Source organism: Bubalus kerabau, chromosome 5 (assembly GCF_029407905.1).
Source record: "Bubalus kerabau isolate K-KA32 ecotype Philippines breed swamp buffalo chromosome 5, PCC_UOA_SB_1v2, whole genome shotgun sequence".
In the NCBI taxonomy this organism is placed as follows: domain Eukaryota; kingdom Metazoa; phylum Chordata; class Mammalia; order Artiodactyla; family Bovidae; genus Bubalus; species Bubalus kerabau.
In genome coordinates this window covers 116,378,601-116,402,270 of record NC_073628.1, presented here as the reverse complement: position 1 = coordinate 116,402,270, position 23,670 = coordinate 116,378,601, and the positions used below count along the sequence as shown (strand labels likewise).

The window sequence follows — 23,670 nt, the reverse complement described above, 5'->3', positions numbered from 1 at the left end:
CCCTGGGCTCATAGCAAAGGTGACGTGTCCATTTACTATTCACCTGTTCATAAATTATGGGTCAGAGCCCAAAAGTGGGTTGTAAAGTCAATTTAGTTGATCAAAAACTAAAAGAGGAAACAAGATGGATGAGATGAGATGAGATGGGATGGGATGGGATGGGGATGGGATGGGATTGGGTGGGATAGGATGGGGTGGGGTAGGATGGATGGATGGGATGGGATGGGATAGGATGGGGTAGGGTGGGATAGGATGGGGTAGGGTGGGGTAGGGTGGGATGGGATGGGGTGGGGTGGGTGGGATGGAGTGGGATGGGGTGGATGGGATGGGGTGGGGTAGGATGGATGGATGGATGGGATGGGATGGGATGGGATAGGATGGGGTAGGGTGGGATAGGATGGGGTAGGGTGGGGTAGGGTGGGATGGGATGGGGTGGGGTGGGGTGGGTGGGATGGAGTGGATGGGGTGGGGTGGGGTGGGGCAGATGGGATGGGGTGGGGTGGATGGGATGGAGTAGAATGGGATGGGATGGGGTGGGGTGGGATGGGATGGAGTAGGGTGGGGTAGGATGGGATGGGTGGAATGGGATGGGGTGGGGTGGATGGGATGGGGTGAGGTGGGTGGAATGGGGTGGGGTAGTCTGGGGTGGGATCAATGGGATGGGATGGGATGGGATGAGATGGATGGGATGGGGTGGGGTGGATGGGATGGGATGGGGTGGGGTGGATGGGATGGGATGGGGTGGGGTGGGTGGAATGGAGTGGGATGGGGTGGATGGGATGGTGTGAGGTGGGGTGGATGGGGTGGGGTGGGGCAGATGGGATGGGGTGGCTGGGATGGGGTAGGGTGGGGTAGGGTGGGATGGGATGGAGTGGGATGGGGTGGATGGGATGGGGTGAGGTGGATGGGATGGGGTGAGGTGGATAGGATGGGGTGAGGTGGGTGGGATGGGGTGGCCTGGGGTGGGATGGATGGGATGGGATGGAATGGGATGGATGAGATGGGATGGGATGGGATGGGGTGGGATGGATGGGATGGGATGAGGCGGGGTGGATGGGATGGGGTGGGGTGGCCTGGCCTGGCCTGGGGTGTGATGGGGGGGATAGGGTGGGGTGAGGTAGGTGGGATGGGGTGGGGTGGGATGGCCTGGGGTGGGATGGATGGGATGGGATGGGATGGGATGGGATGGGGTGGGGTGGGATGGGGTGGGATGGGGTGGGATGGGGTGGGATGGGGTGGGGTGGGATGGGGTGGGATGGGGTGGGGTGGGATGGGGTGGGATGGGGTGGGGTATATGGGATGGGGTGGGGTGGATGGGATGGGCTGGGGTGAGATGGATGAGACAGATGAGGGCAAGTGTTGCTTCCTGAAACTTGATCAGTGTCAGGTGTATGAATATGTGTGCTGAGTTGAAACAAAACAAGATTCTTACTGTGGCTTATATTCAAACACATTTTTTTGAAAAACACTTGTATAAAGAGTGTTCAGGACAACAAGCTGACTAATCAACTGTCTTCAACGGATTTTGAGCCTCAGGTGCCTGTAAGTCAAAGGCTCTTCTCAGCCAGAGTCCAGCACAGGAGAAGCACTGAGTGTAAATGGTTTGCTCCTCTCCCAGCACTTAGGCTCATTCATTCTCTGCCCAGCACCCCTGCCCAGAGTCAGGAAGAGGAATGGCAGCTGCCTCCAGCCCCCTGAGTTCTCTGTGCCTCTTCACACTGGCGTCCTTTGAAGAGGGTCTGCTCCATGTCTATCTTCTTCCCTTTCTTCCCTTCCATCCAAGGAAGTCCTCTCTTAAAACAACAATAATAGCTGATGTTTATCAAGAGCTTGATGTGCCTATGATCCTCACGACCATTCTAAATGGCTTTTCTTGGGGTCAGAAGACCTGGGTTCACCATTCTCACTGTGTCAGTGATGTGGGCAAGTCCCCTCACCTTCAGAAGCCTGCGTGTGGGCAGCACAGTGCAGGAGTAAGTAGTCATGCAGCCCGGCTCACACGACAAGCCATGGTGCACACAGTGGGTGGGGGACAGGCCCCCGGTCCTCCCTTCTCCTCGGGCTGTTTTCTTCCCCAGCAGAGCCACCGTCATCCTCAAAGCCCCGCCACTCAAGTCCCTCCCTGAGGTCCTGAACCCAATGAGGAAGGATTCCATAGCCACTGAGGCAGACACTGAGAAAAACCTTCAAAACTCGTTGTTAGGAATCACTTCCTTCTTCCCATATTCATAGAGAGAACAATATGACAGCACTTAATGTAAATACAAAATAGTGCATTTCAAAAATATCCATATACTCTTCAGAGTTCCTGCCAACAGGGAGGAAGTGGTGCAGTGGATAGGAATCTGCCCGCCAATGCAGGGGACACAGGTTCAATCCCGGGTTCGGGAAGACTCTGCATGAAGAGGAGTTACTAAGCCCACGGGCCACAACTACTGAGCCTGCACTCTAGAGCCCGGAGCTGAAACTCCTGAAGCCCACGTGCCAAGAGCCTGTGCCCCATAACAAGAGAAGTCACCACAGTGAGAAACCTGTGCACTACAATGAAGAGTAGCCTCTGCTCGATGCAGCTAGAGAAAGCCCGTGTAAAGCAATGAAGACCCAGTACAGCCAAAAATAAAGATTTTTTTTAAACCTAAAAAAAAAAATATATATATATATATATATATACTCTTTACACACAAAATTTGAAATAATGAAATCACTCCAAATTTTTAATTCATCAAGAATCACTTAATTTCAAAATAGGTTGCCTAGTGAATTAGAAATTGTTCTCAGCATGGCCATCGAGCAGTGCCATTGGGACAAACCCCTGTTGTCCTGGGTTGGTGGCTCCTTGGTTCTGTACTGCTGGCTACATGCACAGAACTTTCTTCTTGCGATTACAGGGACTATTATGCTGTTATTCTAACATTCACTGTTATTATAATTTAAAATCTTTTTTATATCCTATAACAATGTCATCCAAGTATTCATTAAGTAGCAGTGGCAGTGCTCATGCTGAAAAATGTACCCAAAAATCAATAACTTTGGTGCGGAAGTTAAATGTGATAAAACGCTATGAGGAAGGCCAAGCAAGACCATGATACCCTAGGCTGTTAATTTAGGAGAGAGCATCTGGGAGGGACTGAGATAGTGCTGAGAAAATAAAAAGTAGCATTAAGGCAAAGATACATTTCACTGATTATGGATTTATGTGCTCCCAGAATACATCCCACCCCAATTTTTCACATTAATTCCTATGGGAAAATTAGCCTTAAAGTATGTTAGTTTTGAATTATGCAGGGTCTCCTAGCACTTGTCCCTGGCATAAAAGGCAACCTCATTATATTGAAAATGCAAATATTCAAGGAAATGTAACAAATGAACAAAATTATTCACACCAAGGTACAAATAGCTGATACTCAATCCTTTGTGTAGCACAATGGAGGGAACCTAAGTCGGAAAGAGGGTTTAGATTAGCAAGGAGGGATCAAAACGTAAAAAGAGAAAGCCCAATGTCCCACAGCAGACCAAGGCCCCTGCTGCACTCAGAATCACCCAGGTTCCGTGGAATGGAGTGTTCTCAGCCTCGCAGACAGCCAGAGGCCAGAAGAACACACCAGAAACACGGTGTAACGCCCAGTTGCTGGCAAACCTACAGCACATCTTAACTGTTTGTGTTTCTCTTCCGCACTGGGCTCTCCCTCATGTGCCATCCCATTCCACAAGCTGCAGCCTCTTTGAACCCCAGGACACAGCCCTGTGTGGCAGATGCTCTGACCCCCCATGTGGAGGTGAGATGCCGAGGCTCAACCAGGTACACAATCGCCAGGGGACCCCCAAGTTAGTAGATGACCCAGCAGAGATGCCCCCTAGCCTCTGAGGCCAGGTCCAGTGTCTTTCCACTGTCCTTCAGAGGTTCTGCGTGGCGCAAACAATCCTGGATACAAGTGTGAGCTCCACTGGGTCATTCTTGCCTCCCCAGCTGGTCTCTCCTTTCTCTTGACCCACCCACAGCAGCAGCGGAGGCCAGGCTGTGACTTTTCAGGGTCTAAATGAGGCCTCTGATGGCGAGAAGCAGCCACCAGTCTGGGGGGAGGCCTGCATCCTTAATGTCTCTGGTAAAGGGCATCAGAGTTCCGAAGACAGCTTGGGCTCTCTGAGTCCCTCTACGTTGATGGTTTATCCCTGACAAGACGCCCTAATCTTCTGTGACACCGTAATTGACTCCAAAGCAACAGCAGCAAGTGAGTTTTAAGGAGCCAGAGCAGATTAATACATTAAAGCAAAGAGCCCGGGAGCAGGCTTGCAGAGGCCCGGGAAAGAGGAGAAGAGATGGAAGGGCTGTCCATGCGGAAGGCCAGAGCTGGGGGTGGGGGGCAGAGTGGGAGGCGGGTGACAAAGAGAGAGGTGCCGTCCCTCCCACCTCTGCCAGAGCCAAGCTGAGCTCCAGCAGCCTCACCGAAAGGGCCTCCCCATCACCACCCTTGAACTGCATTTATTAAGCAAAAAACTAATTTCTCCATGTTTTGATCATAACCATATAATATATAGGGGGGAACTCAGGAAAGACCTGGAAAGATATACATGAAATTGTTGTTGCTTTGTTTTTGTTTTCATCAAGCCCAGAGCTGTCAATAAGGGCATTCCACAGAATACCCTGAGTTCATAAAAATTCTAGTCAGGGGCAAATGACCTTGATGTTTCGTGAGTTCGTGCATCTGAAATGCCCAAGGTGAGTTTGGCCAAATGCCAAAATCTGAGCCAGGCTGGAGGGTACAGCTGTGAGTGAGGAGCCTGAGGTGAGGTGGTAGGAAGTGGGAAATCAGACATGGTCTTTCTGAGGGGACCCAGGGAATGGGGGTTCAAGAGCTCCCCAAGCCCTGAAAAGTCCCAGGAAAGACCCAGGGCTGCCCAAGAACACGACCTTAGGCGGCAGGAGCAGCTGCTGCCCAGGCCGCCCCTGTGAAGGCAGGTTTTCTGGGTGGCTGCTCAATGCTGGGGCCTGACATCAGCCGTGTCGTCAGCTTCTGTGCAGACCACGGACGTGGCCCGGAAGCAGCCGGGGAGGGTGGCCAGGTGCACGGGAGCAGATGGTCGAGATGGATGAGTCTTCATGAGTGAGGAGACCAGCTGAGCATCTGCTCCCACGTGAGGGACTTTGGGAGACACAAGAGTCATCACCCCCAAGTCCTTGCCCTCAAGGAGCCTGCAGTCTGAGAGGTGAAACAGAGCACGTTTAATGGAAACACAAGCTGACCTGTTCCAAGAGGAACTTAGGCCAATGCGAGGGCTCTTGCTGACTGAAGCCTTTGAGGTGTAGAGGTGCTGAGGTAAATGTGCACCCCGATATACAAAGCTAAGGGCAGGGCAGTCCGGGGATCTGTCTCTTGCTTCAACAGTGCTTGGAGGGAACAGACCCAGGGACGGCCCTCACTCTAGCCTCCGACCACCCTCCAACCTTTTTACCAGTCGCGACCTTTGGAATCCGCCACTCAGCTGTCCACGATCACCAGGACCAGCCAACACCGTTTTTTGAGCTTAGCTCTATTACCCATCAACCATGAGCTCCCACAGGCCTCAGAATTACTCCCTCAAGGGGAAGCCGCCATCAACCGCCTGGTCAACAAGCATCTGCAGGCCTCCTAGACCTACCTCTCTCTGGGCTTCTATCTCAACCACAACAATATGGCTCTGGAGGGTGTGGGCCACTTTTCCTGCAAGTTGGCCGAGGAGCGCAAGGGCGTGGAGTGAGTCTTGAACACGCAAAACCAGCACAGCGGCCGCGCCCTCTTCCTGGACATGCAGGAGCCACCTCGAGATGAGTGGGGTAAGACCCAGGATGCTATGGAAGCCACCCTTCTCATGGAGAAGAACCCAAACCAGACCCTTTCAGATCTGCACGGCCTGGGTTCTCCCCTTGCAGACCCCTGCATCTGTGACTTCCTGGAGAACCACTTCCTAGGGGAGGAGGTGAAACTCATCTAGAAGATGGGTGGCCACCTGACCCACCTCCGCGGGCTGGCTGGTCCCTGGGCAGGGTTGGGAGAATATCTCTTCAAAAGGCTCACCCTCAAGCACAACTAGGAGTCTCTGGAGCCCAGCGGCCTTTGAGGAGCCCCTCTAATGTTAGGGTTTCTGCCTGAAGTCCCTCTCTGCAACCACTGGGCAGCTTGTTAACACCTTGGAGCCCTCTCTCAAGCCTTGGACCAAATGGAAACAATAAAGTTTTTTTGCAGAAAACAAACAAACAAACAAAAAAAAAACTAAGGAGCATGGAACTTCCCTGGGGGTCCAGTGGCTAAGTCCCAATACAGGGAGTCTGAGTGATGATGAGGACAAGGCCCCCAGCTACTCCTGAGCCAAAGTACTGCCTTGTCCCAAGACAAGCAGCTGCTCAGCAACCATAACTTGATTGATGCTTCACTGGGGAAGCCAATGGCAAGGACTGGGGGTGAGGGGTGGGGGGGAGATCTCTCTCCCTTCAGGCATCTGGGAAGGTTCTAGAAGAGGCAGGATGCCTGCAGGGCTCTGAGGGGTGGGCAGCCTGGACTCTGGCAGGACAGAGGTTGGCCATGCAGGGCCCAGCTGATTACCGTTCTGCTTGGCTGTCTCATAGTCCTCCTTGCACACCAGTCGCCCGTCCTCCATGAGGTAGAACTCGTCCCCCGTGGCCAGCTGCCGGTTGCAGATGATGCAGGCGAAGCAGTGCAGGTGGTAGACGAAGTCCTGCGCCTTGCGGACCACCTGGGTCGGGGGGATGCCCTGCTGGCAGGCTGTGCATTTTGTGCCAAAGCGCCTGTCAGGGAATGAGAGTAGATTAGAGCATGGGGTGGGGAGAGGGGTCTGGCTTCCCCCCACTTTTCATCAGCCCCTCGCCCACTCCACTATTCTGGGCTGTCCATGGGCCTCTGGGCCATCCAGCTGTCCAGTTAACAGGTCATCAATTCACCCAGGGCCATAGGATTTTCCAAGTCCCACTGGGCAGACAGTTTCACCCTCTGTTTCCTGGTCTCTTCAGCCTTATGGTGAAGCCTAGAGGACCAGTCCCACCGGGCAATTCCAAGTGCCCAGGTGCATAAAGCATCAGGCAGAACACCTCCTCACATGCTTCCCACAGGAGGAGCCGTGTGGCTGGGACAGCCCGCATGTCAGGATCCACACAGGCGCTCCAGAGAAATCGCACTTCGGCAGCAGAGCAGGGCTCTTGAGATGGTTCCTCTCTTCTTCCTCTCCCCTCCACCCTGCACGCGTCAAACCATCCTTACCAGCCTCCTCCCACCTCCCACGCACAGCTCCAGAGATGTGAGCCCAGGAATCTGCATTTCTACCCCTGACACCATTCCGGGCAGGGAGTCTGCAGACCCGAGTGTAAAGGATGCTGCTTCAGACCTCTCTCCGTCTGCACCTTTCTGGAGCAGCACTGTGCCCACCACCAGCCTGGCCCAAGGCTGGTAAGGAAAGAGAAGTAGACCCATTGAAAATATAGTCCAGTTGGGTCATTTAAGCCCTGTTCCCCATTCTGGCCACACACATAGAGCCACGCCAGTGGTCCCAGAGGTCAGAGGGAAATATGGGGCCAGTGTAGAGGTGGCGATGAAGGGAGAGGGGGCGGTGGTGAGCCACTGCAGGTGAGCCTTCCCTGCTTTAGGAGGGAAGCAGGAGGGGCTGGGGAGGAAGGGGCAGAGTTTAAAACAGCAATCAACCTAATTATTCATGACATTTCACACAGCAGAACTTTATCTTCTTCAGGATGAAAGACTTCGCCTAATGGATCTGGGGAAGGTTTGATTTTAATGGTCCTTTTAACTAATGCTTATAGGCAGCCTGATTTCCCCTGAAAGGACAGTACATATTTCATCCACATTAATACCAAATAAATTAATTATGGTCATGGCTATCATGATGAATCCCAGATTAATGCAGAATGATGGGTCTCTTGTGCAGTAATGATACCTGCTGGGGGGCTGCAGGAGCCTGGAGCAGGCATGGCCAGCTGCGGCTTCAGCCCCCTCCCAGGGACACGATCACAGAGAAGTGGGGGTCTGGATGGATAACCCCCAAAGAGCGAGGAGTGTGGCCCCAAGGACTGCTCCACTGAGACAAAATACGAGGAGGGTGTCAGGGTGTGAGGGGCTAAGGCGTTTGGGTTGAAAGAACCCCAGACTTCTGAACTCCTGGAATGCCTCTGGGTTTTGTGAGGAGGGTGGTGTGCATGGAGCAGGCCTCTTGCAAGTAGAGGTTCTCAGACTGGAGCTCAGGACAGGCTTCGTCAGCCACCCCTGAGTTGCTCAAAATTGTGCATCAGGAGGTAGGGTCTGGACTTTCAACCGATTTTTTCAAAAGGTTTCAAAGCTTTCATCAGATTTCAAGTCCAGGACCCAGAAAAGTAGAGATCACATTTGTTGAGTAAGTCAGTGAATAAAGAACCATGCTTTCAGAGATTGTGCATTGAGACGGCCAAATCTGAGAATGGAGAACGTCTGCTGTCAGTTCTAGGTGGTTCTGTGGCTCAGTACTCACCAGAGCACAGGTGAGAACAGGCTTCTTCCACAACTGCTGTCTAATCACATCATTGTATTAGAGAGGAAGGCAGGCAGGCACCCAGCTCTACTGCATGTGTGTGTGTGTATGCGTGTATGTATGTGTGTTTCAGGGACAAAGGAAAGGAAAGCCTGCATATATGTTACTAGAGTGTCTTCTCAAATTGCCTAGAGTTTTTCTATGCAGTCCAAGGCAATGCACAAAGCAGGTGTTTGAAATGAAACAATGCCTTCATCCTGCTCACTGCAAACCCTCTCAAATAAACCACCAAAACCCAAGTGTTCAAATCCTTTGCTGCAAAGGATGGAGCAGAAGCAGCTCCAGAGAAGAACTAGAGTTTTCCAAAAAGCAAGTCTTGTGGCCGAATCAAGGGCGGAGACCAGAGGAGGAGGAAGGCAGAGCAGAGACCTCAAAACAAAGCAGAGACTCCAAAACACAGTGGAGACCCCACCATGCCCCTGCCCACAGGGAGGGCCACATCCTCTCCCCACTAAAAAGCAGGCAGTGGTTTTCAGTAACCAGAAGCCCAGTTGACACCAGAGCCCCAGAGACATGAAAGATAACAGGGGTATAAATTTAATCTACATACCGACAGTGATTCATGCATGAGGGTGGCAAGTGCACAAGAAAAATGAAAAATAAATGGACTTTCCCACCAGCGTTTTTTAGCAATTGAAGCAATTTTCCTGATTGTGGGATTTATACCGATGGTAAGTGGAAGTTGCTTCTCGTTACCTTTCTCCCCTGGAGCACAGCCAATGAGACCCTTTGTTGAGGGGACTGTGTGCATCCCCGGGGCCCACAGGGTTCCCCCAGTGTGGCTGAGGCCCGAGGGGCACCCAACCCCCACTCCTGGTGAGAGCCAGCAAGCCCAGAATACGGTGCCGTCATCCTGGGAGTTGCGGATGCGATGACGACACTGTCGTGAGTTTCCAGATCTTAGACTAGCCAGGGCGGCAGGTGCGACAGCCGTGGCCTTGAAAGGCTATGCGGCTTGTTCTGCAGCAGGCAGTAATGAGATGGCCATAGTTAAAACTCCCTGGATGGAAACAAGGTAAACCTGTGAATTTGCCCTGAAGGATGATGGCGATGGCGGGGGAGGGGGGGGGGCAGGGGGGTGTTCTGCAGAGCAAGGAAGAGGCCTCCGAGGAACTTGCCAGTCAGCACCTGCTTCATCCTATCACTGAGCCCCTACTGTGTGCAGGGCCCTGCCCACTCAGGTGCAAACGGCACTGGCCTCACTCATCAGAAGGACAACCCCTCTGGTGAGTGCTGCCCTGCCAGACCTCCGTGGACAGCCGGTCTCCCCAGGGAAAGCAGTTGGAGCTGATCCAAATGACAAAGAAAATGCAAGGAAGAATTCTAACAGCTCACATGACTTTCCTCCACAGAGCAACATCACTGGCGATTCTCTTATCCCTGCCCAGCGAGAACCTCTGAAGGAGTGGATGAATGCATGCTGGGCGGAATGAGTGTACCAACTGCGTCTTCAGGCACGGGTGGGAGCAAGCAGGGGAGAATTAGCATGTGACATAACCGACTCTTTGTGACCCCATGGACTGTAGACCACAGGCTCCTCTGCCCATGGAATTCTCCAGGCAAGAATACTAGAGTGGGTGGCCATTCCCTTCTCCAGGGGATCTTCCTGACTCAGGAATCGAACCTGGGTCTCTTGCATTGCAGGAAGATTCTTTATCGTCTGAGCTACCAGAGAAGCCCATAATAGCTGCAGCTCCTGGCAAAAGCTTTTCAAAGAAGGGACTTGAACCCCCTGTAAAATGAGGCCTGAAGTTTATTAAAACATCAACTTTCCACCCCAGGTTGCTCCCATCATCACACTCAGTCAACAAATGTCTCCCAGCCTGAAAGGTAGGGACTCTGATAGCCTCTGACAAATGAGAAGCTGCGGCTCAGATTGGTGAGGTGCTGGCCCCAGCTCACACAAGCAGAGAGTAGAAAGACCAGGATTTGAACTCGGTGCTTCTGACGGCACGGCTGGCACACAGTGGGCGTCAGAGACGCAAATGCCACCGAGAGGCCAGTCATGGTGCACCCACTCTGAATTGGAACTGGGGCTCAGGGGCCCTGTCCCCCTCTGAGCCACTGGGGTCCCCGACCCTGCAATGTGGGGACCGTCCCAGGAGCCCTCCCCCCACAGTCAGTGTCACCCCAACACACCGACTGATCCTGTCGACACTCCCCTGCCCCTGCAGCTCAGGCGTGAAGGGACCGGGTTGCTGATTGTGGAAATGCACTAGATGTCACGGCTGACATTCAAGGGCTGCCCCTGACCCCAGCAAGGGGACGAAACCTGTGTCCTTGGTCTCACCCTTCCTTCCATGCTCAACCCGAGTCCCCTCGGCCCATTTATCTGTCCACTCCCACCCCTCTCAACAGGCCTGACTGGCCCTCTCTCCAGTGCAGGATCCCCAGATACTGCAAAACGCATACCAGGCAGACCTGGCAGGCGCCACATCTTCTAGAAACAGGTGCATGTAAACCGTATACCACAGGTGTTCCAGCACATTCCTCGTTTTATGTTCTCACCTATGATCAGACCAGGCACCATATTCTGGTCACCAATACGATTAAAAAGCAGCTCCCAGTTACCAAGCACCTGCTGTGTGCCCGTGTCCATAACCTCACTTAAACCTCACCACGGCTCTCAGGGCACAGCCCGCTACCTCCCTGGGGTGTCATCGCCACCCCCTGCCCACCCCCGCCCTCCTGGGTTGATTTTGCTCCTGGCTCACCCTCACGTTCACCATCCCTGTTGCCAGAATTCTCAGTGACATCGATGTCCCCACAACAAGTCCCTCTTGACCCTGTGCACTGAATTCTTTGACCTCTTCTCCTGAAGGTCATGGGCTTCCCAGGTGGCTCAGTGGTAAAGAATCCACCTGCCAATGCAGGAGACGCAGAAGCTTCGGGTTCTATACCCACGTCAGGAAGATCCCCTGGAGGAGGAAGTGGCAACTCACTCCAGTATTCCTGCCCGGGAAATCCCATGGACAGAGGAGCCTGGTGGGCTACAGTCCATGGGGTCGCAAAGAGTCAGACATGACTGAGCGACCGAGCAGGCACCCCTGAAGGTCATATCCTCAGACACTCACTCTCATGGTCCACCCCAGACAATCCCATCAGGAACTAGGGTGCCCCCAGGAATGACTTCCAAGCATCGCAGTGTCTTGCCCTTCCACTCGGTGCCCACAGCAGCCTGACTCCCACAACCCTGCCACCCTGCCCATTCTCACTGCCCCTCACTCTCCTCATGGCCTCATTTCCCCCCAACCCAGCAAAGACTCCGCGGTCCATCTTAGGAACCCCTCTCCTGCCCATACCCTCAACTCCCCACCCTGCTCTCAACCCCCGACCTCCGCCACGCGGCACAGGTGTCAGGACAGGGCTGAGGGAAACATCCCTCCTCACTGACTGGACGACCTTTAAATTCAGGGTCCAGGGCTCCGGAGGGCCTGGGAAAGCACAGTGCCCCCTCTCGTCTGTTAATCCCACCCTCCTATCCCTTCTCTCTCCCAATCCCCTCATCCTTGGTCTCAGCTGGTGGCCCAGCTTCCTGTTTCCGGGACAAAAGAGGGGCTCTCAGCAAAGGCCTGCTAGGCACTCCCCCTCTTCTGTCCACCCACCACGTGCCCAGTCTCTCGCTCCCTACAGCTGACCCATCTGTGCTCCCGGTCAAGGCTGTCAGCCCATCTGGGCACAGAGTCCATTCCTTCCTAGTAAGATCATTCAGCAAGCAACTAGACCCCTTGCTACCCACACCATCAATGTCCCCTCTCTATCACAGGTACCCAGCAGCATACAGCACTGTTACTTCTGCCACTTCAAGACAAAACAAAAAACTCTTGACCCTACGCCTCCTTGCATTTCTACTCCCCTCGGAGCAAAATCCCTCAAAAACGGGGTCTATACACAGTCTCTAATGCCCCTGTTCTCATTCTACCTCCAGTTGCCATGTGCCAACTTCACTGGGCCACAAAGTTCCCAGATATTTGGTCAAACGTCTTCCTGTGTGTGTCTGGAAGTGGTTTTGGACAGATTAACATTTCAATCAGTCGACCGAGTAAAGCAGATTGCCTTCCTCACTGTGATGGGCCTATTCCCATCAGGTGAAGGCCCAAAGGGACCACAAAGGCCTGTCCTCCCAAGAGTGAACTCCTCCCGCTTGACTGCGGGAGCTGGGACGTTGGTCTTTTCCTGCCTTTAGACTTGAAATGAAATGCTGGCTCTTCCTGGGTCTCAAGCCTACCGTCTTGTATATACCATCAACTCTCCTGGGTCCTCCAGCCCACTGACTGCAGTTCTTGGGGCTTCTCAGATTCCAAAATCCTGTAAGCCAATCCTTAAATTAAATCTCTTTATACACACACACACAGCCTGTTGGTTGCATTTCTGTGGAAAATCCTGACTAATGCAACACTCCAGTCAGGTGGTCGCCCATGAATCAACCCCAACTTCACTTAACCAGGTGGCCCCAACAGTGCTGAGTCCATTGGTCAGGTCTCATCATCCCTCACCTTGCACCACATAGGCTGTCCCTCCTCCTTAGAACACATCACTCACTGGGCCTCAGGACCTGGCTTTCCGGGTTCTGCTCCTTTCTCTGGAAGCCCCTGTTCCACCTCTCTCCACCTCTTCTTATCCATCCCACATCTCTGGGGATTCAACTTCCACCTCCAGCTGGGACCTCCTCCCAACTCCAGATGGTACAGCCCACAGCCACCCCCTCAGCATCTCAACTCCTAATCTTCCCTCAGCATCTGCCCCTTCCCCATCTCAGAGAAGGGCGATTTCTCTCTTCCAGTTGCTCAGGCCCACTGCCTTGGACACCCTCGTGTGATCTGTCAGCAAATCTCATTGGCTCCACCCCAAATTACATCAGGCGCCACTCCCCCATTTGTAGGGGAAGAAATAAGTTCAGAGAGGGTAAGAAACGTGCCAGAGACATTACAGCAATAGACGGTGGAGCTGGAATTTGAACCCAATCCTCTTCCTTTCTCTGGGCTGTTGGGAGCAGTCCAACCCAGGCCCACGCCAGCCCCCATGTGTGGGAGCCGCCACAGAGCAGTGCACCATCCCAAGAAAACAAAATATCACACAACTTAATTTTATGCTTTAATTGCTTGGCGGTGATTTACTGCCGGCCGTATATTTTTTCCCCAGTTGACACTTTCCTCCATGTATTTCTTTTATCTATCACCACGCTTGACAGGTAAGTCGCTGATATTTACTGTTACTGTATGTACCAATATTTCCAACATATATCACCACCACAGCCATGTCACGGCACACAGAGTCCTGCCCTAGCACAGTCAGCCTTCTCCAGATGCAGAAGGTGCCATATTTGGAGAAGGCCTGACACTGGAGAACATTAGAGCCTTGGAGAATGGGGACACAGCTACACCACATGCATATTCACACATAAACCTCCCAGCCCCACCAGAACTCCGCTCAGGCTCTGCTTTTTATTTGTAGTTTCTAATATAACATTTTTCTTTTCAACGAGCATTCAATATTACTTTGAGATGAATGCAACTGGCAGAGCTTTAGAATCAGTCACCTAGTCCAACCTCCTCATTTAACACAGAAGAAAATGGCCCCGAGAGGGTCAGAGATTTGCTCAAGATCACACAGCCCAGTGAGTGGCAGAAAAAAAATCTACAGCCCAACTCTCCCTTCCCCCAGTCATACATCCCTGCTTTCCCTGCTTGGGGGAGATGTGCTTCCCAAGAGGCAATGGGATGTGTAGGATCTGATCCTCTTCTCCCAGAGTCCAGCCCATCTCTCTTAAATTCTTGTGAACATGCATGAAGCATTAGTATTCACCAGGGGAGTTTCTAGTGAGCTGTCTTACCTGAACTCACAAGAGCCCTTATCATAGGCATTATTAGTCCCTTTCCACAGGTTGGACAACAACATTGTCCAACTAGCCCAACAACATTGTCCCTCCTTTCCACCCACTTCCTCCGGGCACCTAATCAGCCCTCCTGATCCCAGGCTAATTTTTCTCTGCCAAGGTGTTAGCTGAGCTGTTACCAAATTACCCTATGTAGAAGTGCCAACTGGGATGTTTGCTTAAAAGCAGAAAAGTCATCCCTGATTCTTGACTCTGGCCCCAGACTGCACACTTTTAATAAGCCCCTCATTTAATAAGTCCAGCTGTGGCATGGACTGTGCTTTGAGAAACTCTATGTAATGGGTGCTCTAGGCCCTCTTGCAGCAGGTGCAGACTGCCTGCTGATTCTTGAGCCCTTCAAGGCCTGAGAACTCATTCTCACGGAGGTGCAGCAGGCACTGGGACGGGAGAGGCATAGGGCCCCCTCCCAAGCCACTCTCACCCCATCCCGCAGCCAGCCGCAAGGACCCACAATGCCCATCACGGGGTCTAAGGCTGGACCGCAGCTCCTCCTCAGGTGGGGCTTCCAGGGGCACTGACAGACCCCAGGAGGCACAGCCACAAGCCAGAGACTGGCTGTCACTGGACGCTCACGTGATCTTGGCCAGAGAATCAGCAAGCAATGTGATGGAGCCAGGCGATGAACCCCTGAGTGCTGGGTTCAGGAGATTCAGGAGCCAGGGTAGTAAGGTGACCAAAGATGGGCCTGCGGCAGGAAGGCATGAGGGGAACAAGATGAGTAGGATAGCTGATTGGAAAGCTTCCAGTGGTGCAGAGGCGTATGACAGCAGCTGGAGAGAAGACAGAGGCAGTGGGAAGGGAAAGAGAGGGCCTCTTGGAGGTGGGACCCTGTGTCTCAGTACCTGAATGAAGCGGGGCAAGAGGTAAAGGAGAGAGGGGTGGAATCCCAGTGATTAAGAGAATGGGGCTTGCTGATGCCTGCTGGGGTGCCCCCATCTCCCACTCCCATGTCACTCCAATCCCTCTTTGTCTGGGGACTATGTTTCCACAGCCCAGATGCTGTCCGACTCTCAGGCTCATCTGCAACTATTTGGTTCCAAATAGATTCCCCAGGACACAAAGGTCTCTGGTATGCAGGTAGCACAGATGTCAGGGGGCCTTCCCGGCGGCAAGCCTGGGCTCCTGGAGGGTGGGCGGGCGCAGCTGAACAGGAGGGCTCCGGGGCGGGCAGACAGATAATCTGTGGACTCATCACTGCCTGATATATGGCCTCGGGTCCCAGGGGGAGCTGCTCAGCTAAGTAATTGCTTCTGCCTTGATTACAGGCCTTTGCAAATGACTGTGGGCCTGGTCCCACCAGTGTGTTTGAACCTTACAAATGTCCACACGCACAGCTACTATCTGAACCATCTGATCGTTACCTTAAAAGGTTTAATTTGCTTAGTGAGGGGATTAGACTATAAACTATTCAGAAATTATGGAAAGTCACCCGTCAAAGAGACCCTCCCCTTGTGAGTTCTTTAAGAACATTTTTTGAGAATGGTGTGTGTGTCGTAGTAGATGTGTAGTTAATAAAAAATAACAGGTGGCTCGGCAAGAACCTGGCCCCAGACTGGACCCACAACCAACCGTAGAACTGAAGTGTCCTCTTCCTGTGGCAGCAAGGTACCAGCTAGCTAGAGGCACCCGTGCAAGCCCAGGCTGGCCCCTCTGGCCAGAGCTGGGAACTCTACTTGGGGAAGTGAAGGCTGAGGGCTGCGGTCACCACCACAGAGCTCTGGATCACACAGGGAGGGATGGCATCCTGTGGAGAAAACCCATGGCATCTGTACACATCACCCCCACGCCAAGAGGCTGACAGCTGTTCCAGTCATCTGACCCGCCCCCACCTCCCTCCCTGGGACCCCTGTCTGGCTCAAGGCTTTTTGTAGCCTCTGCCCCCAGGATCCTCCTTTTCTCTTTTTCTCTCCTCCCTACATAGATATGCTGTCATGGTCTTAATAAGAATAGCCAGGGACTTCCCTGGTGGTCCAGTGGTTAAGACCCCGCCTTCCAATGCAGGGGGTATGGGTTGAATCCCTGGTCAGGGAGCTAAGATCCAAAATGCTTCATGGCCAAAAAACCAGAACATAAACAACGAGTCAATATTGTAATAAATCTTATAAAGACTTTAAAAATGGTCCACATCAAAAAATAAAAATAAATAACAGAGTAGTCACCAATAATGATGGATACTAAGTACCTCATTTCACTCCATCCCCGGAGTAACTTAGAAAATTAGACATTTTCATTTTCATCTCTTTTTTCAAGATGAGAATGAGGCTCCAAGAGGTCTAATGCCCCAAATTCACACTGAGCCTGGATTCAAACCCAATGCTTGCTCCCTCTCCAAATGTCCAACTCGGAGCACGGGCCTTATCCCATGTCCCCCAGGTTGCCCGATGTCCCATGGGCATCTGCCCAGCTGAGGAATGGAGGCCCTGGTTACAAGAGTGATTGGCTCAAGGTCACTAATGAAGACCTCACAGGAGCCAGCGAAACCACCCTGTGGCCGGGCCAAACGCAGAGCTTGCCGGAGCTGAGACAGGCTGTTCTGAACGGCGGGGATAAATCAGCAGCTCCCGGGCTCCCAAGGACGCCTCTTACCTGCCCTTGGCTGACAGCCCGTTACTGCCTAGAGATTGACTGGCTGGGGGAGGGGCGCAGCACCCCACTGACAGCGGTCCAGCGGCCCTCCATCTCGCTGGATCCCCACAGTGCCAGGCAGGAGAGGGCCTGAGGCGCAGGGAGACACCCCCAAAGGAGCATGAAGTTTTAGACAGGACCCCCTGAGGTGGCAGTCACCCCCGAACATCTCCAACTCTTCCCCATGGCCCCCTCTAGTAGGCAGGTGTGAGCATAGAGACCTGGCAGCCAAGATACAGCTTGAAGCTCCCCCACAAGACTGGAATGTTCTCAAGGGCTGTGGCTTACCTTAAAAATGTATGTGGATCTTGCCCTTCAATTCTCTAGCTCTCTGTTTTCATGTTATAATAATCACTGGTTTGCTTCCCAAGTTTTTGTGTAAATCAGCACAGCATCTCTATGCCATGGTTTATGCCCAGCACACTGCCATGAGCCAGACTACCCTGACCTCCATGTGAGGAGTTCTAGGCTTTTAAAATCATCTCAGTGGGAGCAGGGTGGGCAGGAGAAGCCAGCACGGCCCAGCCCTGGGGGAGAACTCTGACAGCTAGTCCTCTGGGGCCAGAAACCCAACACCCAGAGATTCTAGCACCTAGCAAGAAGAACCCAGCAGTGCCGGACAAAGTTTACACATCACCTTCTTCCCATTTCACAGCAGCTCGGTGGGTTAGAACATCACCTCTTAACAGATAAGGGGATGAGGTTTTCAGGAAGGCCTGGTCATTTGTTTGCTGATAGCTGGTTAAACACAGAACAGTAATTCAATCAAGCTCCATTTGGGTTCACCAAACCAGTCTGCTCATAAAATGACTCCCTTTTTGCGAAACGCTCCTGTGTACCCAGTCTTAGGGCACTGGAACTGAGAGACGTTAAGGAACTTGCCTAAGAACCTCCAGCACTTAAACCAGTTCCTGGAGCAGAAAACCTGTTTTCACCATGCTTCAAAGTAAGGGAGCTGGCAGGACCCAGACAGTGAAGAGCAGGGGACCCAGAAGCCCAAATCCCAGACCCCTGCTATCCCCAGGCTCCAGCCCTTCTGCAAGGAGCCAGGGACCCTCCACCCCTGGATGCAAAGTCCAGACAGGACCTGCTCAGCAAACACAACCCAAGGAGTTGTTGGCTTCCTAGCTTGCAATTTTGTAATAGTCTCAGAAGCACTGCATTAGTCGACTCACCGCCTCTCCTCTCTGGCCTCGGAATTTTATTTCCTTTGGAGAAGGGAAGCCAAGGACCCAAGAGGCAAAACAACAAACAACAGCAAAAATCAGCCAATGTTACTGAGCAAGACAGTGTTTAACAGCGCGCCCCCCCCACCCTCCCCAAAGCACAACAACCACCGAGTACAACCTTCCAACAGTACTTCTTTCTCTGTCTGTGCACACGCCAACATCGCCCTCTGCTGCCAGGCACCAGTACTGCCATGTTTCACAGGCTGGAGGCTAGGGGAAGCCAATCTCCGTCTTTCACCTCCATTCTCCCCCCACTTCTGGGGTAATCACCCCTCCAGCTCCTCACAATACTGTCTTGATTCACAAAACTTCACACAGAATAAAAGATGCCCCTGGAGTTATGCAAAGCAGTGGCCGTGCCCCTTGCTATAAGCAAAGAGATTTAAAGTATTGATCCTGGAACTTAGAAACAGAGTACTGATCAGTAAGGTCAATGAATCCTGCCCTCTGTCTCTGAGTCAGGCTTTGGGGCAGATATCATAAAAGAATAGTACTTCTTATTTTTTTCTTTTTCTCTTTTACTTCAAGGTACATAGAGAAGATGCCTCCGACCAGGCATCCTCCAAGTGCCACAGCTTCAAGCATTCTGAGGTCTGCTGGGCAGATTCGAGTGCATGGCACCTGCTGGGCTCTCTTGAGGCCGCCAGAGGTGACTCCTGAAGCCTGGTGTGAGATGCGGGAGGGAACTGGGGTGCCCAGGACTGCCCTCCCCTCCTGCCCTATCTCCTGTTCTCTCTGCTCCCAGTGTCCCTCTGCATGTATGTCAGCTGAAAGCAGGTGCCTGGTGACCTTTAATGAGCTGCAATGAGGAGCAGACTGCCAGTTCTGCAGCCAGATTGCTGTCTGAGCCCCAAGTGGGCAGCAGGTCCCAAGCCCTGAGGATGGGAGGTGAAGCCGTTCTAACTGTAGACAATGCTCCCTCCCCCGTCCTCACCAAGGACTGTGACTTGCTAGACCAAACTGTGCTGCACCTGTGCCTTCCTGTACCAAAGAGCCATGATCCCAAATGCTGGGTAAGTCCTGACTGCCTGTAAATCCAAGGGTCCTCCCTGGGGCTTTGTGTCTGATCGTTCCTCTGTGGGCAGTGGGGAGAATCACTTCCACTTTCCATTTCTCTCCACACAGCATCCCCAGCACAGAATTAACGACCTGTGGATTCAGCACTGAATGTGTGGCCAGCTCCCCTTAACAAGGGGCTCCAGCCCTGACAGTGGGCTACCTTAAAAAGCAGAATGATCTCAGGAGAGGAGAGTAACCGTGGCTAAATAAGGGAGGCAGCCTGGGCCTCTGCGACTTGCAGGATGCCAAAGCTGGGTACAGAAGAAACCGGTCCCCACAGCACACTGTGAATTCGCCGTGTAATCTACTCTTTGTTGCATCAAACCCAGCAACAGCCTATGTGTATGGGGGAGACAGAAAAATGAATGACTAATAAGCCTTTCCTCAGGCCAACAGGTGCATGAGGAACCAGCCAAGCAAGGCAGCTTGTGCTGAGTCATCGGCAGAGACAAGGCGTAAAATGGCCAGGCCTCCACCAGGCTCCCTCCACCGAGGAGCTGGACTCACCACCATGGAAGGATAGGGAGACCTTGAGAGGATGGACCTCATCCCCGGACCAGGGTGTGGAGATGGGGAAACGCTGAGCATGCCTGGGAAAGGAGGCATCCTGCTGGGGGGCATCAGGTACCCAAGGAAAGCCGTGAGCTAGGACTGAACAGGAGGCTGGGCGCCGGACAGAAGGCTCTGGTGGCATAGTGTTTCTGCAATATTCTGTATGCGGGGGGGCCTGCCAAAGGAGCTGGGGATGGTGGGCCAGGACCTGAGCTGTGATGGAGAACGCTGGTCTGGTGGGGAAGTGTTGTGGGCAGCAGCCAGGGGGAGATGACTACAGACCCTACTGATGAGTCTCCAAGGTCATGGAGGCAGGGATTGGGGCAACAGGCTGCGTGAGTAATTGTCATTGTTATTGCTGGTCTCGGGCTTATGGCTCGTAGGCTTGTGCTAATCCCTTCGTACCCCACTCCCTGGCCCCTCCTGGGTCTAAAGCGATCCTCTTTCCTTATCGCTACTTCTCCCAAAGCCAAAGCTACATGCCAGCTGCTGCCATCTCCTTTTCCCAAACCTGGAGCTAGCCAGTCAAGGTCCAAACATCAGATAGGGCCCCAGGGCAATGCCAGGGCTCAAAAGGGTTTCTCTGATTATGGAGCTCTACGTCTTTGATCCTGACAGGCCTGCACCCAGCCAGAGTTCTGACCAAGGGATCCCTCAGCACCTCCCCTGTCCCCAGATGGGCAAGAAGGCAATGTGGCCTCTTGCTCACCCTGGAGTTCACTGAGGATTTCTGAAGGTCCAGGGACAAACGGTAGGATGAGGCACTGGCCCTGGAAGCATAGACTGCTCAGCAAAGCCCCAAGGCCAGGCCCGCCTACCTGCTTCCTTCTGCCCTCTTCCCCACCCCCAACACAGAGGATGACAACTGCCCTATCCGGGGCCCAAAGAGCTGCCATGGTACCTGACCGGGGCATCTGTGAGCAAAGAGGGTTGAGGCAAATTCTTGTTGTAGAGAAAGGACGTGAGTGGAGGGGATGGAACTGCTTACATGGCAGAATACAGGCAACAAGGTGAGCATCAAGGGTGGGCAAAGTAAGAGGAAGATGGGGAGAAAAGGGGGTGCAGTCCACAGAAAAGAACCAGAGGCCCACCCCTCAACTGGGAGCCATAAGGACTTGCTGGGCGTGCCTGTGCTAGCCACTGTCCCACCCTCAGGGAGCGTGAGCATAGATGTGTGCACATCTATGGGTGCACACACACACACACACACACACACTTTCAAGGAGAGAGCAGAGCTTATTTGACCGAAGTGTGATAGTGACAATGAGTCCTGCCTTCTGAGCACAGGCCGTGGAGGCAGCCCCCGTGGTTATCAACGTCATCTTTAAAGTGCTTTTCAACTTCCACTGGACTGACAAAATTGGAGAATCCTCAGAAATTCAAATCACTTATTCCCTGCAGTTAAACTTTGGGAAGGATTTGGGAGAAATCGAGTTCCATATCCAGGAATGGTGCTTCTCCCCATTTCTTCTCCCTGTCTCCAGAATACACATCCCCTGAAGGAGGTGCACCATCTCTCCAGGGCTTGCTCATTTCTGCCCAGTGTTTCCCGGTGTTGGTGAGCCACCTTGCAGCCCCACCACACTCCACACACCCCAAGGGCCACCCGCAATGGGCTCTGTGTCACTGACAGACACTCCTCGCCTCCTGTCCTACCAGCCTGTCCATTTCATTTGAGGCCTAGGTAATAAATTCCGGAAGAGAAGTGCCAGACCAAATGCCATGGAAAATAAATTTTAGGAGATCCCCTCACTCTGAAGTTCCAACAGGATTTTTCTTTCTGATGAACCCAATCCCAGAATGAAAAACCAAGGACAGTCTTAAGAGCTAGTTCTCATGTATCAGGCACTGTCCTAAGGAACTTATACATGTTGACTCATTCAAAACTAACAACAACCCTATTATCATCAGCCCCATTTTACAGATGAGCAAACTGAGCATGGAGAAGTTAAATAACTTGCTCAAGAGCACACAGCTAATAAGGAAGTTCAAACCCAGGCAGGGTCTGAGCTCTAAACCATCACACAAAACTGTCTCTTCATCATATTTCCACTGAAGCCGATGACACGGTGTGAGCCTGGCTCAACCCCTACCAGGAGCAACTCTTCTCTGAGACCCTTGAAGCAGCCATGGAGATGCCTCTAGATCTAAATTTCAAAGGACCACTCTGAAAGTCACAGGAATGATACAACCAAGTGCCCTGAATAGGAAAAGGAGTACGTCAAGGCTGTATATTGTCACCCAGCTTATTTAACTTATATGCAGAGTACATCATGAGAAACGCTGGGCTAGAAGAAGCACAAGCTGGAATCAAGATTACCGGGAGAAATATCAATAACCTCAGATATGCAGATGACACCACCCTTATGGCAGAAAGTGAAGAGGAACTAAAAAGCCTCTTGATGAAAGTAAAAGAAGAGAGTGAAAAAGTTGGCTTAATAGAACTGCCTTATGATCCAGCAATCCCACTGCTGGGCATACACACTGAGGAAACCAGAAGGGAAAGAGACATGTGTATCCCAATGTTCATCGCAGCACTGTTTATAATAGCCAGGACATGGAAGCAACCTAGATGTCCATCAGCAGATGAATGGATAAGAAAGCTGTGGTACATATACACAATGGAGTATTACTCAGCCATTAAAAAGAATACATTTGAATCAGTTCTAATGAGGTGGATGAAACTGGAGCCTATTATACAGAGTGAAGTAAGCCAGAAAGAAAAACACCAATACAGTATACTAACGCATATATATGGAATTTAGAAAGATGGTAACAATAACCCTGTGTACGAGACAGCAAAAGAGACACTGATGTATAGAACAGTCTTATGGACTCTGTGGGAGAGGGAGAGGGTGGGAAGATTTGGGAGAATGGCATTGAAACATGTAAAATATCATGTATGAAACGAGTGGCCAGTCCAGGTTCGATGCACGATACTGGATGCTTGGGGCTAGTGCACTGGAACGACCCAGAGGGATGGTATGGGGAGGGAGGAGGGAGGAGGGTTCAGGATGGGGAACACATGTATACCTGTGGCAGATTCATTTTGATATTTGGCAAAACTAAAACAATTTTGTAAAGTTTAAAAATAAAATAAAATTTAAAAAAAAATGTAGAGAGAAAAAGTTGGCTTAAAGCTCAACATTCAGAAAACGAAGATCATGGCATCTGGTCTCATCGCTTCATGGCAAATAGATGGGGAAACAGTGGAAACAGTGTCAGACTTTATTTTTGGGGGCTCCAAAATCACTGCAGATGGTGACTGCAGCCATGAAATTAAAAGACGCTTACTCCTTGGAAGGAAAATTATGACCAACCTAGATAGCATATTCAAAAGCAGAGACATTACTTTGCCAACAAAGGTCCGTCTAGTCAAGGCTATGGTTTTTCCAGTGGTCATGTATGGATGTGAGAGTTGGACTGTGAAGAAAGCTGAGCGCCAAAGAATTGATGCTTTTGAACTGTGGTGTTGGAGAAGACTCTTGAAAATCCCTTGGACTGCAAGGAGATCCAACCAGTCCATTCTGAAGGAGATCAGCCCTGGGATTTCTTTGGAGGGAATGATGCTAAAGCTGAAACTCCAGTACTTTGGCCACCTCATGCGAAGAGATGACTCACTGGAAAAGACTCTGATGCTGGGAAGGATTGGAGGCGGGAGGAGAAGGGGACGACAGAGGATGAGATGGCTGGATGGCATCACCGACTCAATGGACATGAGTTTGAGTGAACTCCAGGAGTTGG

The 23,670-nt window shown here is 52.1% G+C and overlaps 1 protein-coding gene and 1 pseudogene across 3 annotated transcripts in view; one reads left to right on the top strand and one right to left on the bottom strand.

Moving 5' to 3' along the window:
• LHX4 (LIM homeobox 4) overlaps positions 1-23,670 on the bottom strand; it is a 63,984-nt gene that overhangs the window by 8,403 nt on the left and 31,911 nt on the right. For all 3 annotated transcript variants that reach the window (XM_055582857.1, XM_055582859.1, XM_055582858.1), the window contains one exon: positions 6,579-6,781. In XM_055582857.1, coding sequence (XP_055438832.1) covers positions 6,579-6,781 — 203 coding nt within the window. The remainder of the gene's footprint in view (positions 1-6,578; positions 6,782-23,670) is intronic.
• Positions 4,709-6,069, top strand: LOC129653508 (ferritin light chain-like; annotated as a pseudogene).